Source organism: Uranotaenia lowii, chromosome 1 (assembly GCF_029784155.1).
Source record: "Uranotaenia lowii strain MFRU-FL chromosome 1, ASM2978415v1, whole genome shotgun sequence".
Lineage (NCBI taxonomy): Eukaryota > Metazoa > Arthropoda > Insecta > Diptera > Culicidae > Uranotaenia > Uranotaenia lowii.
The window spans coordinates 108,904,045-108,922,033 of NC_073691.1; the positions used below are offsets into that span (position 1 = coordinate 108,904,045).

At 37.4% G+C, this 17,989-nt stretch overlaps 1 protein-coding gene across 1 annotated transcript in view; it reads right to left on the reverse strand.

Moving 5' to 3' along the window:
* Positions 1-830: 830 nt before the first annotated feature.
* The window catches only part of LOC129738973 (gametocyte-specific factor 1 homolog), a 65,464-nt gene continuing 48,305 nt past the window's right edge, over positions 831-17,989 (reverse strand). The window contains exon 5 of the mRNA XM_055730325.1: positions 831-1,675. Within this exon, the coding sequence (XP_055586300.1) occupies positions 1,508-1,675 (168 nt within the window). The 3' untranslated portion in view covers positions 831-1,507. The remainder of the gene's footprint in view (positions 1,676-17,989) is intronic.

The window sequence follows — 17,989 nt, forward strand, 5'->3', positions numbered from 1 at the left end:
ACCAATTAATCAAAATATAAACATAAGCATCTTATAGCTAATGATCGTAACGGCACATACAGTAGCCACTCGTGACTAGATCGACAGCGCATTATTTTCATCTTCCTTATCTCCCCGCGCACGCAGTTGAGCAGAATCGAACGGCATCGATCAAAACAAATTATCGATGCTGCTGAATGAACTCTTTTGTCACTCCAGTCGTTTCACTCCTCCAAAGGGATTTACTATAAACTCATTTTTGATGACCATACAATTTGTAAAACTGAAGAAGACTATATAAACTGAAGGAATCAATAAAACAATTAGTTCTGGTTCTAGAGCTCGACTCTGCTGGAACTCTCCAGTCAGAACCACCGACTACTCTAACGATACAAGAATATCTTTTCCTTGGCCCAACTGGTTCACTTCCAGTTGGCTACCATATCACATCCTTATGTTGTGCGCGCCGTGCGATTCCCATTGATGGGACCGTTATCAGTCTAATATAAAATCTAGTGCGCGAAGATTAACAGACAATTTATACTTCTTCTTCTTCAGGAAGAGTTAAGAAAATCCAAAATAAGTCTGAAATAGCAATAAAAATGAGCACTCAATCACGCACACAGAAGAACTGTCAAAAATAATACTTACTTATTCATTATTCGCTGCTTGAGTGTGTTGGTGAGCTACACGCTAATTTCGTATTAATCATTGGTCGAGAAGTTCGGTCAGATTTCATATGATATGTTCGATTTAGGCGTCCGGAACCCTTTCTGGTCGCAGGTACGTAATGCTTCGTACGAAAAGTAATAATTCAATTCAGTAATACTTTAATAGTTTTACCTAATAAACCAACAATATTTATTTTCCTTAGTAATACCTTAAAGGTCTCAATGCTCTCTTCTTGAATTTTCTCGTTTGCTCTGGATGTTTCCGTTCAATGAACCAACGTTCTTAAAGGACAAAACCTAATAAAAACGAGATTTAGATAATTGTCACAACTGTTTTCATGCGCATAGACCAGAATCGTTTTATCGAAAATGTTGAAACTAAGTTTGGACGTTATAATTTAATGTTAATTATTGTATTCTGTGATGATGGTTGTTCGGCTAGTTGTTCTGGGAAAATGAACGCATGTGATAACTGAATTTTCTTAGGATGTTTCACCGAATATCTACATTTTCTTTTACACCGAGAAACCTTTTTTTTTTAATATGTTAACATAACATACTTGTTCATTTTGTGGACCTGCTACACGTGTTCCTTTTAAATTCAGTTTGAAAATCTGTTGCCTACAGCAGTAATCTAAAGAAAAAAAGCTAACATCAATTTAAGAAAAAAAAAACCCTGAACAAAAACATTTTTCATGACTTCTGGTCAAATAATTCAACTATTTAAAAAATCTTAAATTTGAAAACTCCTGACAAATACCTCAAATGGCATACGGCCCTAAATCAAATGTCGTTTTTCTAAAGAATTTTGCTGATCCTTCAAATAAAATTTTACTAATAACATTTAAGTTTTGGGTTTACTCATTGCTCGGCAACGGCTCGTAGGCACATCCCATTTCTTTCAAACGTTGACGCTCGGCTTGTTTGAAAGCCTTTTTCTCCGAAGGGGCCATTCCGGTGCATTTCCTGATAACATTATGTTTAGATGCATACGCTGATGGGTTGTATGCACGTACTTTCGGACACTGTGGAAAAGAGAAGTTTATTTTAGAAACAAAAACAAATGTCTTGACACACATGTATTTCTAAGAATTTCTACTTTGTGAAAATTTGAAATCGTGACAAATTCACTTTCTTGACCCGAATGACATTTGTTAAAGGGTCTTTCATAAATATTAATAACTAGCTGACCCGGTGTGCTTTGCTACACATTCCAAAAATAAATGTAATTCGTAAAAATTCATTCATATTTACATTTTTGTAAGCATTTTTTTAAGGTCAAACCATTATAGTTCAAATCCAAAAGCTTTGAAATGAGTGCTGCAACTGGAGTTCCGAATTGCAATTCAAAGATGGTATGTATTATTTACTGAAACTTGATCTCTAAATTTGTTTTTCAAGATCTGAAATTTGTACTCTGTTTTTAAAGCTTCATAATGACTTAAATAATGTCAAAATTTATGAATTTTCCACCTTTTTCCCCAAAGTGGGAAGTAACGAACTTCCATAAAAGCATTTGAAACATCTTTTTTTGAGTTATGCCAAATATCCGTACGCAAAAAAACTGTCTTATAAAATATCCCAAGTAACCAAAAGTCACATAGCTACTTAATCTTGTACGTTTTAAGTTCAGCTGGTTCAGTAAAAGGTACTCGAGAGAAATAAAATCCGTTTTCCTTAAGTGCTTTATTTGGACTTCTGAACGAACATAAAAAGTCTGAACAAGTAGCATATAACATATTTATGCGTTCTAAGTACCTTAAAAAGTCCTGATATTAATTCGGCTTATGGTCCCTTCTTAGAAAAGCTTATCTTAAACTTACATGAAAGCTCCCCCATCTTTTCCAATTTTGTCCCCCACTGCTTTAAGAAGGTAGGCTGATTTACCCGGCACGAGTTTACATAAATTTATAATTGAAAGAAAAAGATTCGCATTGTACTTTATGGACATAGAATTTGAAAACCGATCAAGAGCGTGAATCGGGACAATTTTTTGAGTTTTTTTTTTTTTTTTTAACAATTCTTTATTTGAAACGGCTCATACCTTTAGGCTTTAAGGAGCCAAAATCGATTTTGTTGTTTACAATTGTTTTCTTAACTTAACACTTTGTGAGAGGAGAAAGGAAGATAGAAAGGGAAATATGAAAATAAAAAAGAAATTATAGACGAAGATCGATAGCTTTTAGAAAAAGGTAGATTTCGAACATGTAGTCCAAATCTAGCACAGCTAGTACATCTCTAACTGGAACATTAGGTGGTTTTCCTCGGGCCCTAAGGGAGTCTATTAAATTCGTTCTGGCGACAAGATGGACCTCACACGACCAAACAATATGCTCGATGTCATGGTAACCTTGGCCGCAACTACACAAATTGCTGCCAGCAATGTCAAAACGATAGAGTACCGCGTCTAAGGAACAATGATTGGACATGAGACGGGAAAATATACGAATAAAATCCCGACTCAAGTTCAATCTATTGAACCATGGTTTAAGGCTTACCTTTGGGATAATCGAGTGGAGCCACCGACCATCCTCATCCTCGTCCCATTTGCGAATTTTTTGAGTTTATTCTTAATATTCTGTATAATGAGCACTTCCAGCTCCTGATTACTTCAGATGGTATATTTTTTGGAGTTGAAAAAATAAGCTATAGAAATTTGAAAAAAAAAACGATGAAAAGGATTTTTAATAACCATTTTCAAGCAGCTTTTTTCACCATCCTCGCCCTTCGAAGCAGTTTGAATATCTATCCTTTTTGCGCCAAAATTATGTTAAAAAATGTTTCGCCATATGCCAAACTCGTTGACATGAGACATTTCATCTTGAAGTTTTCCCAAACAGCATTTTTCATGGTATGAAAATTATCGATTTCATACAGTGCAAATTTCTTTTTTTCTAATAAGTTTATTAAAGCAAAAATATAAATATTTAAAAAAAAATATCAGTTGTATCACTGAATAAATTCTCAGCGTTTATAAATTTCTCTTTGAAAGTCAAATATTCAAAAATGTTGGAAAAAACAATTTCAAAGTTAACATTTGACCCGTATATTGGGGCAAGTGTAAACGCAAAGTTTATTTTCAGATGCGTCAGAGTAATGGCTTTAAAATGGATTTAATACGTTTGTTTGTTTTGTCAAGTTTCATTGATATATCTGCAGTATTCCTGCAGTATAATTTATTGTTTGTTACTCCACTTTTAACGAATGCTGTTCAAAGCAAATGACCTTCATTTACAAAATCATTTAAGAATTTTAAATATCCGCTTAAGTTTCAACATTCGGAATACCCCTTCTTGTCTTTCCAACATATTGAATCATTTTGAAGATGAATTTCCGTGTAAGTTGACAGGAGGTACTATTTTTTTACACTTCAAGGCTATACTAAATATTTTTCATAAAAATTTTGCTTCCAGTTTAATATCAGTACTAAAGTCTCACTTTTCCAAAAAGAAACGGATCAAAAGTCTCTTTTATGCAGTCATGTCACACAAAAACACTTTACATGGTAACTACGTACTTGAATTGGTGTGTACGACGTTTTTTCAGAATTTTTTAAAATAAAAAATTTCCATTTTCATTTCTAAATTCGTTACAGTTGTGTGTTTGGGCCCATGTCAAATAATTCTTTGCGAAAATGAATTTCCTCACTTTTGGTCAATAAAAATCAGTTTATTTCACTGATACCTTTCACTTATGCACACGTCAGTCCTCTCTTATCCAATTTAAAGAAGAGGCTCTTGATCGGCTCATGTGTCGGATCGGACTTTTTGATCTTCTTTAAATTTAAATGGCGCTTGATAAAATTTGTTCATGTTCAACAAAATGTTTCCGATCTATCTCTGTAGAAAACATTTATTCATATTCCTGTTATCAATATGATTTAAAAATAACCTTGTAGGTAAAATGGGTTAAAAAATTGTATGTTAATTCTTTACTTTCTGTATTTTTTTTTCAAGTGTCCGCAAAGTGTCATACCATTATTTCATTAGCATCACAACTAAATTTATATTTTTTAGACAACAAACGCTACGCTACCTACATTAACACGAACTATTTTTGCAAATCTTTAAATTGGTTTTGATCCGATTGATAATATACCAATCCGTGTCACATCTAGGCGTCATTTATTTCCACGTGCTGTGTACAATTAAGCAAGAAAAAACATATCTAGGTTGCATATTGCCCCCACGTGCATAAGAAATATAGGTACTTGGTTGAGAAACAGGCGCCTAATTATTAAATTTTTTCAGCGATCAATGAACAGTATGCTTTGGTTACTATCCACTTGCGACGACGTTTGATTGGCCATAGAGACGAAAAACAAACCCCTCAAAGAAAAGAAAATCTCTAAAAATGAATGCCATGCCTTTTCAATTTCTGATTTTGGCAAAAAAATGTATATGGGTCATTCCATGTCAAGTGTGCACAGCGAAAAAGAAAATCTTATCGAAAATTCGCCAAACTTGGCCGAAAGACTTTCTGAGGCCTACAAAATAAATCCTCAATTTTTGAGAATGAACCGCCCACCCCCCGTTACAGGACCCTCCCTTCTTTTTTTCAAGATTTTGAAAAATTCATCATTTTTAAAATACAATATCTCCGGACTGGAAAATCATACCAAAATGACAAAATATGCGTTGTGTAGATTTTATTAAAATCTATCATTTGATGTTATTCATTTTCAGAAATAGTGACGATTTTAACGTCAAAACATAGCTCTAAAAATAAAACGTTAATTTTCGCAAGGAAAGAATATTTTTTTCTTGAATTTTATGATTTCATTGTTTTTTTGAGAAAAATTTACGTAAGAACCAACCAAAATCCCAATATAATATTTCATGTTTTCGAGTTATGAAAGATTTAAGTTTTACTGTCCATCTAATATTTTCTTACAGTATCCCCTTAAACTTTTGGTAATCCCATTCACGATTTTCTGGACGAGTTTCATTTAAAATCAGCATGCATATTGAAGTTTACTTCACGTGAGCAGCAAATTTTTGTAAAGATAAGATGCCTAAAAAATAAAATAACACTTTTAGTTTCATTTCGTTTTGCTGTTGAATGATAATTTTATTTATTATCACACTGTTTTAAATCATTAAGTGAGTGCTCCCTTAGCGGATTCTGCGGATGAATAAATGTGAGGATTTGGTTCATTATTCCATTAAACTGTTGAACTTATTCACAGAAAATGTATAAATGTCGAGAATCTGCTGATCTATTGATTACCTACTGAACTTACATGAATTATGGCGATACTGATCTAATAATACTGACTATTGACGCACAGCATTTGTTCATTGTATATCGCCTGTATTTATGCAACGCAATCACAGCAGATTTTTTTTTGTTGACACCTAGCGGAGTACTGAACAATAACATTTTTTTAACTAATTCACTGATCATTGTGAACGAATTGTTGCCGCAACTGCTCGCTTGCTGCTACTTGCTTGTAGTTCTGAATATGTACAATTTCTTAAATCGAAGATTGCTGTTGAAATATCCAGTTGCCTTCTGTTACTGCATTAGAATGGAGTTGTCTTAGTGACTTTTATTGTTAAGCTTCTAAATAGTCGGGAACGGTTTTCTGAGCATGGCAATTGGAAAAGAACTTCATAAGCGATGTTCAGTGGATACATTTTTCAAGAACACACGACTTTTTACCGCAAGGGAGTGGAATTTGTTCAAATTGCGATCAGAAGTGCATAATCTAAAGTCTATCTGCAAAACCATTCTTAAAAGTTCGGTAAATTGTATCCTGTTTCGCAAAATGTTGCTTAAGTTGAATGCTTTCAAATCAATATAACATTGACTGGAAGGTTTGAAGGACAATCTAAAGATGAATTAACTTACAGTGTTGGTTGGAACGAAAAAAAAATTGTTATATTTGGAATAAAAATATTTCATAAACCGAAAATATTGTTTTTTTTTCATTCAAAATGTTATTTCTAATTATCCTTAGTCATAAAACAAATCATTAAAACAAAAAAACTGTTCAAGCATGGAAGATGTGACTTAAAATTTCGACGATTAATGCACTCGAGCGAAACCACTGAGTGCTGCAAGTGTATAATTGTTAGACAATTCAACTCAAATCTTTCATATCTCGAAAACAAGAAATATTATATTGGGATTTTGGTTGGTTCTTACGTAAAATTTTCTCAAAAAAAACAATGAAATCATAAAATTCAAGAAAAAAAATACTTTCCTTGCTAAAACTAACGTTTTATTTTTTGAGCTATGTTTTGACGTTAAAATTGTCACTATTTCAGAAAATGAATAACATCAAACGATAGATTTTAATATAATATATACAACGCATATTTTGTCATTTTGGTATGATTTTCCAGTCCGGAGATATTGTATTTTAAAAATGATGAATTTTTCAAAATCTTGAAAAAAAGAAGGGAGGGTCCTGTAACGGGGGGTGGGCGGTTCATTCTCAAAAATTGAGGATTTATTTTGTAGGCCTCAGAAAGTCTTTCGGCCAAGTTTGGCGAATTTTCGATAAGATTTTTTTTTTCGCTGAGCACACTTGACATGGAATGACCCATATGTTTTATTCGATCGGCAAAATGTCAATCTGGATCACCTCTAGGCATCATTCATAACCATGTGCTGTACAAATGAGCTAGGAATCAAGTAGAAAAAAAAACATCAAGGCTTCATATCACCATCCCTTGCATTGAAAATATGCTTGGTTGAGAAATACGCGCCAAAATATTCCCACTGATCAGTATGCTATGCCATGGTTACTATCCTCTCGCGACATTGGTTCGCGACGCCTCGACCATGGAGACGAAAAACAAACCGCCCAAAGGAAAAAAAATCTCGAGAAAATGTATGTCATGACTTTATTTGCTTCGAAAAACTACAAATTTTGTATGGGAGCCCCACCTCCCTTAAGTCGGAGTGGTTTTTAAGTATTACAGAAACCATCTCCGGCCCCAAAAACTCTCAGATGCCAAGTTTCACGATGATCGGTTCAGTAGTTCCGAGTCTATAGGGAACAGACAGACAGACAAACATCAATTTTTATATATATAGATAATAATAATAATGACAAATTCACTAAATAACGCTTAGTTGGACCATTGGGCTTATCCTGTGGCACTCGAATTAACAACATACAAAACATGGGGATTTTTGCTCGTTTTGGACTAACATTGAAAGTTTTTTTTTACTTTGAAATTATTATCGTTGGCTGGCGAACGGTAAACAATGTGCAACTCGAGACCCCATACACGCAACCTTCGGGTAGTGTTCATATCACCTCTTGTTTAATAACCCCGATTCTCTACCTCCAAGTAGTGCTAGCTGAGGTGCGAGCAAACTTAGCGGAGATCGGGTACCCAACCCCGGTGAATGCTTTGGTCGCATGCTTACTGAGTGAGCCCCCTAACGCGCCTGTTCTCCATGTCAGGGGCGCATGCGGAGTGCAACAACGTCCTGGTTGTGTTCGGGACCAAAAACAACAACATTACGACGGTCCTGTGAGATAGTGGGGTTAGCTAAAAGCCTTTCGAGACCGTGACTACAAAAAACACAAGCAACGAACAACAAATTTCGGAAGGAAATCGGCAAAGACCCACGCAACGAAAAGGGACTAGCGATTGGAAACTTGGAACATGGAACCGCCGATCTCTAAATTTCATGGGCAGTACCCAGGTGCTCTCGAACGAATTGGAGAGCCGCAAATTCGACTTCGTAGTGCTTCAGGAGGTATGTTGGGAGGGCTCCATGTTACACAATACAATTAATACAATTTTCTGTTTAATCGGCGCTTAGGATCAGAGGTGTGCAAGTGCCCAAATGTCGATTTCGAGAAAACGGGCCTCAAAGTTTTTTTTCTAAATCAAAATTATCGAATCGCTTTTTCTTCTCAGTTTTCGATGGAGTGTGTCTCAAGAGGCCTAAAATGAATGATTCTGAAAGAAAAACCAAAATTTTTGCGATATTCATGTTAAAACGGCAAACTACTTTTTTTTATATTTTTCACTTGCACCCTTCTGATCCCAAGAATGACACTTGCACCCCTTTGACTCCGAACAATATGATCGCATCCTTTTGGAACCTCTATGTTACGAATATTTTCAGTATGTCACTAGCTGTTTTGTTTTTGTTCACACATTTGATTTTCTGCGTTTTCGGGCTACAAATTTCCTTGCAACTCATAATGAACGAGGTTTGCTAGGTCCCACGATCCTAATTCCCAGAATTTGTTGAAAATTTCCAATCTTTCTTCTTTCTTAATGGATACACAAGAATGCCTACATATGTGTTCATCCATTGAAATCAACTGTTTAGCTGGTCGCTTTTTCTGATAGAATCAACGTACTTTTCCCCTTAGTTTCGTAGCTTTTTCCGCACGTTGAGTTTCCAGACTGTCTGATTTCGTTGGCATTTTCGGGGTCTTGATGAATGGCCAGTTAACTATCCAGAAGTGGACTCATTCTCGTTAGCAACTGCAGCAGCAGCAACTTCTGATTCTTAAAAAGAACCGTGGATGTTTAATTTTTCCTGTTTTGGTCCAATATTACCAGGCCCCTTTCCAAAAATGTTATGTAAATATTCGTTAAAAGATTTAGTGTTATTTTTTGTAAAATACCTTCCGACAACTACTCATCAGAACTTTCCGAAGTTTCAGTTTGTTCCCTGGAATAGTATGTGACATTAGATCAGAGCCAGTCGAAAAATCGGAATCCTCTTAGTTTTCATCCGAGAGATTTTTTTATATATATTTGCTTAAAAAATTTATTACGTGCGTTTCGTGTCTGCCTTTGATCCTTATTAGCATAAGCTAAATTTGCCATAAAAAAAAAACAAACCTTTTGGAATTTTTCGTATACATGACAATGAGATTCTTCATGTTTATTAACCTGCCGACGAAGTTTCATCTTAACCTATTTTCATCACTCTATCTGGGGTTTTTAGATTATCTTGGTCAGAACCAGTAGAAAATCCTTAAAGTCGGCGCTAGATGATGATTCCATGTTTGTTTTTTCACTACTTGTTATCAGCCTAAAAGATTGGTTCTTTGGTGTCACCAAGCTTGGAACAGCGCTTTCTCATCTTCCCCATCACTATAAAAGATGGGGAAGATGGAAAAGCACGTGATCGGGTGGTGGCTGATCGACCCGCGAATGTGCCGGTTGAGAATTAAGGGCCGTTTTTCAACATCAGCACTGCCGTTCTAATTTCAAGGATTTTTTTTTCTCAAATGCGTCACTTAAAATACAAATATGAATATTCAGGAAATATTTACACTGTTTTTTTCTAAATTTTATTTCAATATTCGTCACGGATCAGGTTAGAAATCAGTTCATTAGACTTTTTCGCAAATTTTCAAAGGAATCTTAACATAGTCAGACTTTAAAAAGTGTAATTTAAAATTTTCTGAATAAATTATGACCAGTGATCGAAAAAAGTTAATTTTCCAATCAGTGTGGTTGATAGGAGATGGTTTCTTTTTTAACTATGCAAATTTTCGGCAATGTCTAATTTTTATTATTAAGCTACGGAAAAATACCGTGTCGTGCATAAAGATGATCGATTGTTTTGTGTCTAACTCTTAAGTTAATAACTATCACTGGAAAAATATAGTTTTCTCATTTTTTCCATTTCCATTCGAAATTTGCTTGCTTTTATATGATTGAGAGTTTTTTTTAAAACTATTGTAATGATGTTTAATGAACAAATTTTAAGAGGTTTTTTGAATTTCTCATCTAATTTTTCGGGCAGTTTTGAATTCTAGGTTCCAGTAAAATTAGTTAAAAGAAATTAAATTTTGAGGTAGTTGAAGAGAAATCTGAGAGTGTTTAAAATTTCCAAACTTAAGATATTCTTCTTACACAATTTTGAACTGTAAAATTCTGACTTGGAAATTGAATTTTGAATTTTGATCAGGGATTCAATCTTAGAAAAAAAAATGAATATCGGTTTTCTTTGGTAAATTTTCCCGGTTTTGGATCTAAATTCCCGGTTTTTTCCCGGTTTTCCCGGTTCGATTTTCAATTCCCGTTTTTTTCCCGGTTTTCCCGGTTCTGAGGCCACCCTGGTTGATATTAGTGACTTTATGATAGAAAAAATTTAAAAAAACGCATCTTTATTGAGAATTTTTTTTCAGCTTTAGTTTCAGACTCGAAGGTAGTATGTTTAAAATCCGATTTTCTTTTGTACTTCAATTTCAGTTGAAAACAAAGATTTCAAGTGGTTGTTTATCAAAATCGCTTGAAAATTTAAAAAGTTATGGTTACTTTACCATATCAGAATTTTTTGCATTTTTGAATAATTTGGCGAACCACGGTGTACTTATCATAGAAAGAAGAATAATACATCGTAAATCTAACTCGCTCCAAGTCAAAGTTAAGTATTAGTGTCAGAGATGCCATTCTCTACCGAGAAAGACGGAGAACGGAGAAAAAATTACCCCCGTGCGATAGCTGCAAATCACCCGGGTGAGTTTTTTTGTTCCTCTCCACAGTTTATTCGCACCCCGGTTTCGAAAGCCAAACACACCTAATTCCAATAGCTCTAGCGTGCGATAAGTTGTCACCGTAGAGCACCCCGGTGAAAACACAGGATCGAATGGTTTAAGCCACGAAAAAGCAAAGACAAAAACAAACACTATGGTGTGCATAATAATAGCATCAACAAACGATGAATGTTTCGGGTGAGTCGTTCAGCTTCGTATGTGTTGGTAAACGCAACAAGCCAAGCCAGCTGCCGTCGCTGTCGTTCTCTGTGGTGAAAACATTTTTTCACTGTAGTGTGTGTTCACTCTGTCGTGTTGATTTACAGATTCTCTACAGAGGTTCGGCTAAAAATCTCTGCGGTGCGTTTCACAGAATCTCTACCGAGAATCGAAAACCGAGCACGTCGGTGATTCTCGTTAGAGAAATTGCAAGCCTGATTAGTGTACCAGAAGGCCGCATGCCAAATTTCAGATTGATCTGACCACGGGGAGGGCTGCTTGAGTCTCAAACGTGAATAGGATTTTGAGGTATTTTGCTCGGGAGGAACAAAAAAAACTGGTTTTTCATTAATAACTTTTTTTTTCACTGGCTGGTTGCTTTTTATGAATAGTTTTCTTAAAGCCTGAATTTAGAAAAATATTTCACTCGAAGACTGTAATCCGATTGGACTTAAAACAAAAAAGTTATTGCGATGGTAACATTCTAATATTGTTTGTTTTATACGGAACTTTAATGTTGATATAAAACAAAGATTTTAAGTTATTATTTATAAAAATTGGTTGAAAGTTGTGAAGTTATGGTCAAGGTTGCCGAAATCACAGCATAATTTTACAGAATTTCGAGCATATTTTCGTCACAGATTTTATGTCATAGAACAAAATATTCAAAGATTTTTGAAATTTTGTATACTTTTCCAAACTAATAAATTTTCATACCAATACTTACTTTGTATTTCTGAATCAAATTCACGAAAATGTTATAAAGTTAACACTGTATATTGATACAGTGTAATTGTAATATTGTAAAAATACGCATATGCGAAATGTTTTTCAGTGAAAATCGTATTAAAACATCACAGAATCTTGTCACAGAATTTTGGAGCCAAATTAAAGAAATATAGAACTTTTTTTTCAAAAACACACAGTTTTTTCCGATCATGGTTACTTTACGTATGGAATATTAGCGTAGGAAGAATAAAACATGGTAAATCTAACCAGCTCCAAGCTAAAATTAAACATTGCCTTACCAGAAGTTCACAAGCCAAATTGAGCAAAATCTGACTATCAGAAGGGGTTGCGATTGAGCCTCAAGCGTTAATGGGATTACGAAATATTTTGCTCGGGAGATGCGCAAAAAACAGATTTTTCATTAATAACTTTTTTATCCACTAGATAATTTGATTAAATAATTTTCTCAAAGCCTAAATCAAGACAAACATTTTACCCGAAGACAGCATCACGATTGGAATTGAAACAAAAAAGTTATGTACCTAAGATGCTCATCAAGCGCTTACACTTTCTGCATTTGATTCCGTATCCTGGATTCTGAACATGGATGCGCGCACACGGGTTCGCACCCGAGTTCGAGCACGAGCTCGAACTTGCACCCTACACTTTGAGTGCGGTGAGTTTAAAAAGGCGCGTGTTGAACTTGCGCCTCAAAAGTTGTGTGCAAGTAAGTACAAAAACTTGCGTGCACATCGCACCCAAGTTGTACCGTGAAGACTGGTTTCCCGTTCCCCTTCCCGTTTCCATCCGAAACAAAGGAATACCTTGAAAGGAGCCCAAACGCCGGGAAGCCTCCGTCGTGCGTTATTTGTTTGTGATTGATCGGTGGCAGAAAGCCTATGACAAATAGCCCTCATCTTGCATGAAGTTCAAATAGTACACTGGTTAAGATGTCGGACTGGCAAGACGATGTAAATGGTGATTAGAGTTCGAATCTCCCTACGGCGCTGTGGTTGTTATTTTTATTTTCTTGTTTCTGGGATGGATTATCCAATAGGAACGAAATCCCATTAAATGTTTTTCTTGTTTCGCTTGAATGTAGTGGTCATGAATAATTTTGGTTGGACGCCGAGTCCTTATGCCAGTTACGGTTTTTCAAACATACCGTCTTCGGCACAGTGCACATTTCAGAGCATTATCGGCACAGAGATTTGCTAAAAAGGCATTGGATTTCTGCAACCTCTTCTATGGGTGTACACGCAGTTTATCACGGTCCTAGAAACGTTGCCGGTGGAGCAATGCTCGAGAAATTTGTGAAATCGAGATTGCTGGATGAGGACGTCAAACGCCAGCATGGTGCGGTGAGGATGGAATCTGGAACGGCGTTCGCTGGAAAAAGCAGGCGATTCACGATCAAGTGCTTTAATTGTGGAAAATCTGGACACAAGCGATCTGACTGTCCAGAAGAGGTGAATACGAACCGAAAGTGCCATTCTTCCGAGTCAACTGCCAGGAAGAAAAAGGGGAGAGCACACGCTGCTGAATCAAACGACATCGCATTCATGGCGGTGGCGCGGCGGCCAGCAGCGGCGATGAAGGCAAATTTGGATGGGTGCTTGACAGTGGTGCTTCCGAGCACATGGTCAGGGACATAAGCTATTTGGTGAACGTTCGTCAACTAAGGTCCCCGTCGTTGTGGCATCACCGGTACGGGCACATCGGGAAAACCGGTCTTCAGAAACTGATCCGAAACGAGATGGTCGAAGGTTTGGACGTCACCGCTGACTCTGCATGAAGGGGAAGCAAGCTAAGTTGCCGTTCGAGGAGTCTTCGAAGCCAAGTTTAACACGCCCTTTGGAGCTCATCCATACAGACGTGTGTGGAGCTTTCTCGCCAGCATTCTGGAATGGTGGGAAAATCTTTGTGAGCTTCATCGATGACTTCACGCATTTTACCGCCGTCTACATTCTCGACGAAGTGGAAGAGCGAAAAAGCGGCCGGCTCGTTTTTCCGATTACTACACCCATAGAAGAGGTTGCAAAAATCCAATGCCTTTTTAGCACATCTCTGTGCCGATAATGCGCTGAAATGTGCACTGTGCCGAAGATGATATGTTTGAAAAACCGTAACTGGCATAAGGACTCGGCTCCCAACTAAAATGATGCATGACCACTACATTCAAGCAAAACAAGAAAAACATTTTATGGAATTTCGTTCCTATTGGATAATTCATCCCAGAAACAAGAAAATAAAAATATAAACCACAGCGCCCGTAGGGAGAATCGAACTCAAGTCACCAACCATATGGTCTTGTCAGACCGACATCTTAACCAGTGTACTATTTGAGCTTCATGCAGGAAAAGGGATATTTGTCATAAGCATTCTGCCACCGATCAATCACAAAAGAAACGCACGACAGTGGCTTCCCGGCGTTTGGCCTCCTTTCAAGGTATTCATTTGTCTTGCGATGGAAACGGGAAAGGGAACGGGAGTGGAGGAAACGGGAAACCCATTGAATGAGAACTGTGCTTTGCTTACTGCCTGCTATTACATACACACGCTACATATACACAGCTGCTAAAGCCGGGCAGCTTGGCCGGTGCTTGTTTGCCGGTGAATTGAAGGAATATATTCTTGTTGCTTTTGCTACATACACACGCACAGCTTAGCCGTGAAGGAATGTTTTTTTTGTTGCTTTTACTGCATACACACGCACAGCTCGGCCGTGGTTGTTGCCGGTGGATTGAGGGGATTGAATTAGAAAGATGTTTTTGTTGTTGCTTTTGCTACATTCACACGCACAGTCCTCGGTTCGTTGGCTGCCTGGTGTTGGCCGGTATTTATTTCCATCCTTCTTCGTCTTGTGATGCGATAGGGAGGGACGTGAAAGCGTTTTTATTTTGTTTCTTTCAGACACACGCAATTCGGTTAACCTGGGAGATTAATGCCGGTGGGAGCAAATCGACTCAGCACCGATCGCGTTATCTTCTTGTACCAATGATGCTATGTAATTGACTACACGCCATTGGCACAGAGGCTGAATTTTGGGTGTAGTTGAATCCATCCCCGAAACGCCACGCTGCTGGTCGATGCGATTCTGAAGACGAGAGCTATACCGCCTTTGCATTGAATGCCGAGGCCTGTGACGAAATAAATGATGGCTTTGGTGCCACAAATAATAAACGCAAACATGAACAGTATGACAAAATCAATGTGTTGCTAAATTCGGAAAAGACCCATTTTATTTCCCTAAAATATATAATGAATTTGAAAGAGCGACTTACATTATTGCTTTGCTGCGTGCTGCTGACCCAACTTCCGGGTACCTTTTATCAGAGCACATCTCCGAGTGCCCTGCCATCTGGAGGCTGTCCGAACCAATGACGAAGATGCCCTTCTGGCTTGCTGAAGATTGGTGACGAGCGAAGCCTTGGTGCACTCTTTGCCAATGTCGCTGCACACACATGCCACGCAACTCGTTGGTTCACGCAGCGAAAAGTAGTACCATTGAGATACAAAAAATACATCTTTGATTCAAAAACCTCGTGTACATTGAAACAAAATCCATTTTTTTTATTCAAGTAAATTTTATATTGAACCGATTTTTTTTTCCATTAAACCAATGTTCCAAATTTTTGAATCAAAATATTTAATTTGAATTCGAAGAATTATTTTTTTGACTCAGAATCAATGTGAAAATTCATTGATTCAGATGAATTTTCTTTTGAATCAAAGTATTTTTTTCGTCAAACAGTCAACACATCTTCATTAGCTTCTGTTTGGTGAACGGGACGGCGAGAAGCTTTTCCGCGCAACAGCCAGACAGCGACGGAATCACAAGATCTGGCGTAGGAAAGTCTTGACAGCTTTAAGAGGGCAAACGATAGTGGACTGCTAGGTAGGTCTTTCAAAATCAATTTAATTTCAAATAAACCAACCTAACAAACTTTTTCAGGGAAACCATTCATCCAACTAATCCCTCCCGATCCGGTCCAAGGAGACATCTGGCGCCGAAACCCTTCATGAGTTGTTCGAAAGGAACTGTCGCCAACAAACATCGTTCAGTAAGTACTTAATGCAATTTTAAATTTTTATTGTTAGCATTATTGAGCTTAATATCGTTTTTTGTGAGCTTCATGTGCGCTATGTAAAAATTTCATGTGTAAATTTTGTTCTCCTCTTTATTTACAGATGTACCGGTTCAAAACTCTAATTATAGGGAAAATCGATAATGTGAACATGAACTTTCTAAATAAATAAAATGTTTTAAACCATAATTGATTTCTTTTTATTTCCAATAAGACGAAAATTAATATGTAGTATTAGAATTTTTAAAAATTAAAAGTAGAATTGAAGAACAAATGCTTTTAAATTGAAACCCAAATACCGTTGGAATAAACGTAAAGTTCATAAAATAAAACGAAAAGGCTTTTGAATCAAAAGCATTTTGTTTTTTGAAACAAAGAAAAAGTTTTGATTCAAAGGAAAGCATTTCTTCGAAACAAAAGAAAATGCATTTGAATCAAAGGAATTTTTATTTGTCCCAAAATAAAAAAAAAATCCTTTGTTTTTGCGGCACTTTCCTTTGAAACTAATTTATATTTTTCTGCGTGTTGCTAACTCACGACCCTGCACGTTCCGGCTTAGGCCGTTGAACGCGCAGATTCTCCTGCTGGATCCTGTTGTTCCGGTGGTTCTCCGGAAGAAATGCTCCTGCTGGGATGTCATCCGATGACAAAAGATGTTTTCCCCGGTTCCTGCACGGGGGTTTTCCTATTTCGCCGATCCCTAGATGCCACTCGCTCTCTTGCGCCTTTTCACTTGGGGAACCTTTGGCGCTTTTCGGCGCCTTGTGTGCGGTGAACACGACGAGCAAAAACTGCCTGATGCAGCAAAAACTTGCTGAAGGTTTTCCGGCAAAGTGGCTTTCTGATCAAAAACGCTCCCACGACTGGCGAGGAGAAGCGATCACCAAGCGCTGAATCCGGAAAGCCGAAGTATCACCAAAGGGTGCCTAAAAATGTGGCAAAAAGAAAAAAGGGGTCCTATTGGGACGGAAAAGTGGGGTTAGAAAAAACACGCTTTGATGGAATCTAACCTCAGCTTACTTCCTACCCCTTTTGGATTCTGATATTCCGAATTCCTTGGACTTTTTGCTGGCGGAATGTGCCCGGATGTTGTCGACGGAACCTCTTATCGTGTGGTGCTTTTCGGCATTTTTCCCTTCGGGAACTTTGCTTGAGCCCTGGGTGGCTAGCGTGTGAGCGCTATATGAAATTAAGGGCTGTTATTGGATGTGCTGGGGCTTTTCAATTTCGGACGCTTACCTTTCTCCGGGTGGATCCTTATGGCTTTTAGTGGCGAATGAACAAAAACGAGCAGGAGTACTTGGCACCTCCTATCCACTTGTGCTTTCTGGCACCACGGAGAAAACACTCACAAACGCACGCAACCACTTGAACGCGACTTATTCCCGCTGCGGTGTTTCGCGGTTCAGTACCGGAACTTGTCTGATCGACGCTTCAGTTTTGCCAACTGGGAGACAAAATTCCTCCGCGGGTGAAAGTTTTCAATCCAACAGTGTACCGATGTTTGACTGACAAGCCTTCATCCCTCTGAATTTATTTCAGCTGTTTTCGCTCAGTGTCTGAATGTTTGTTCATTATCCCCTAGGGGTGATTTTGTGCATTTCAGGTGTACACGCTCTTGCGCTGTTGAAGGGAAATGGGTAAAAGTAATTGTTTGCGTATTTGCTCCTAATATCGTATCAAAATTTCTGAGCATAGAATTGAATGTAACAGGCCTACGTCGACGAGCTGCCAGAAGACATCGAGAAACTTAAAAAGCGTGACGATTGGCTGTTAGGAAAGCTGCTGTCGACGAAGAAATTCGGTCTTTGGAGAAGAACCGCACCTGG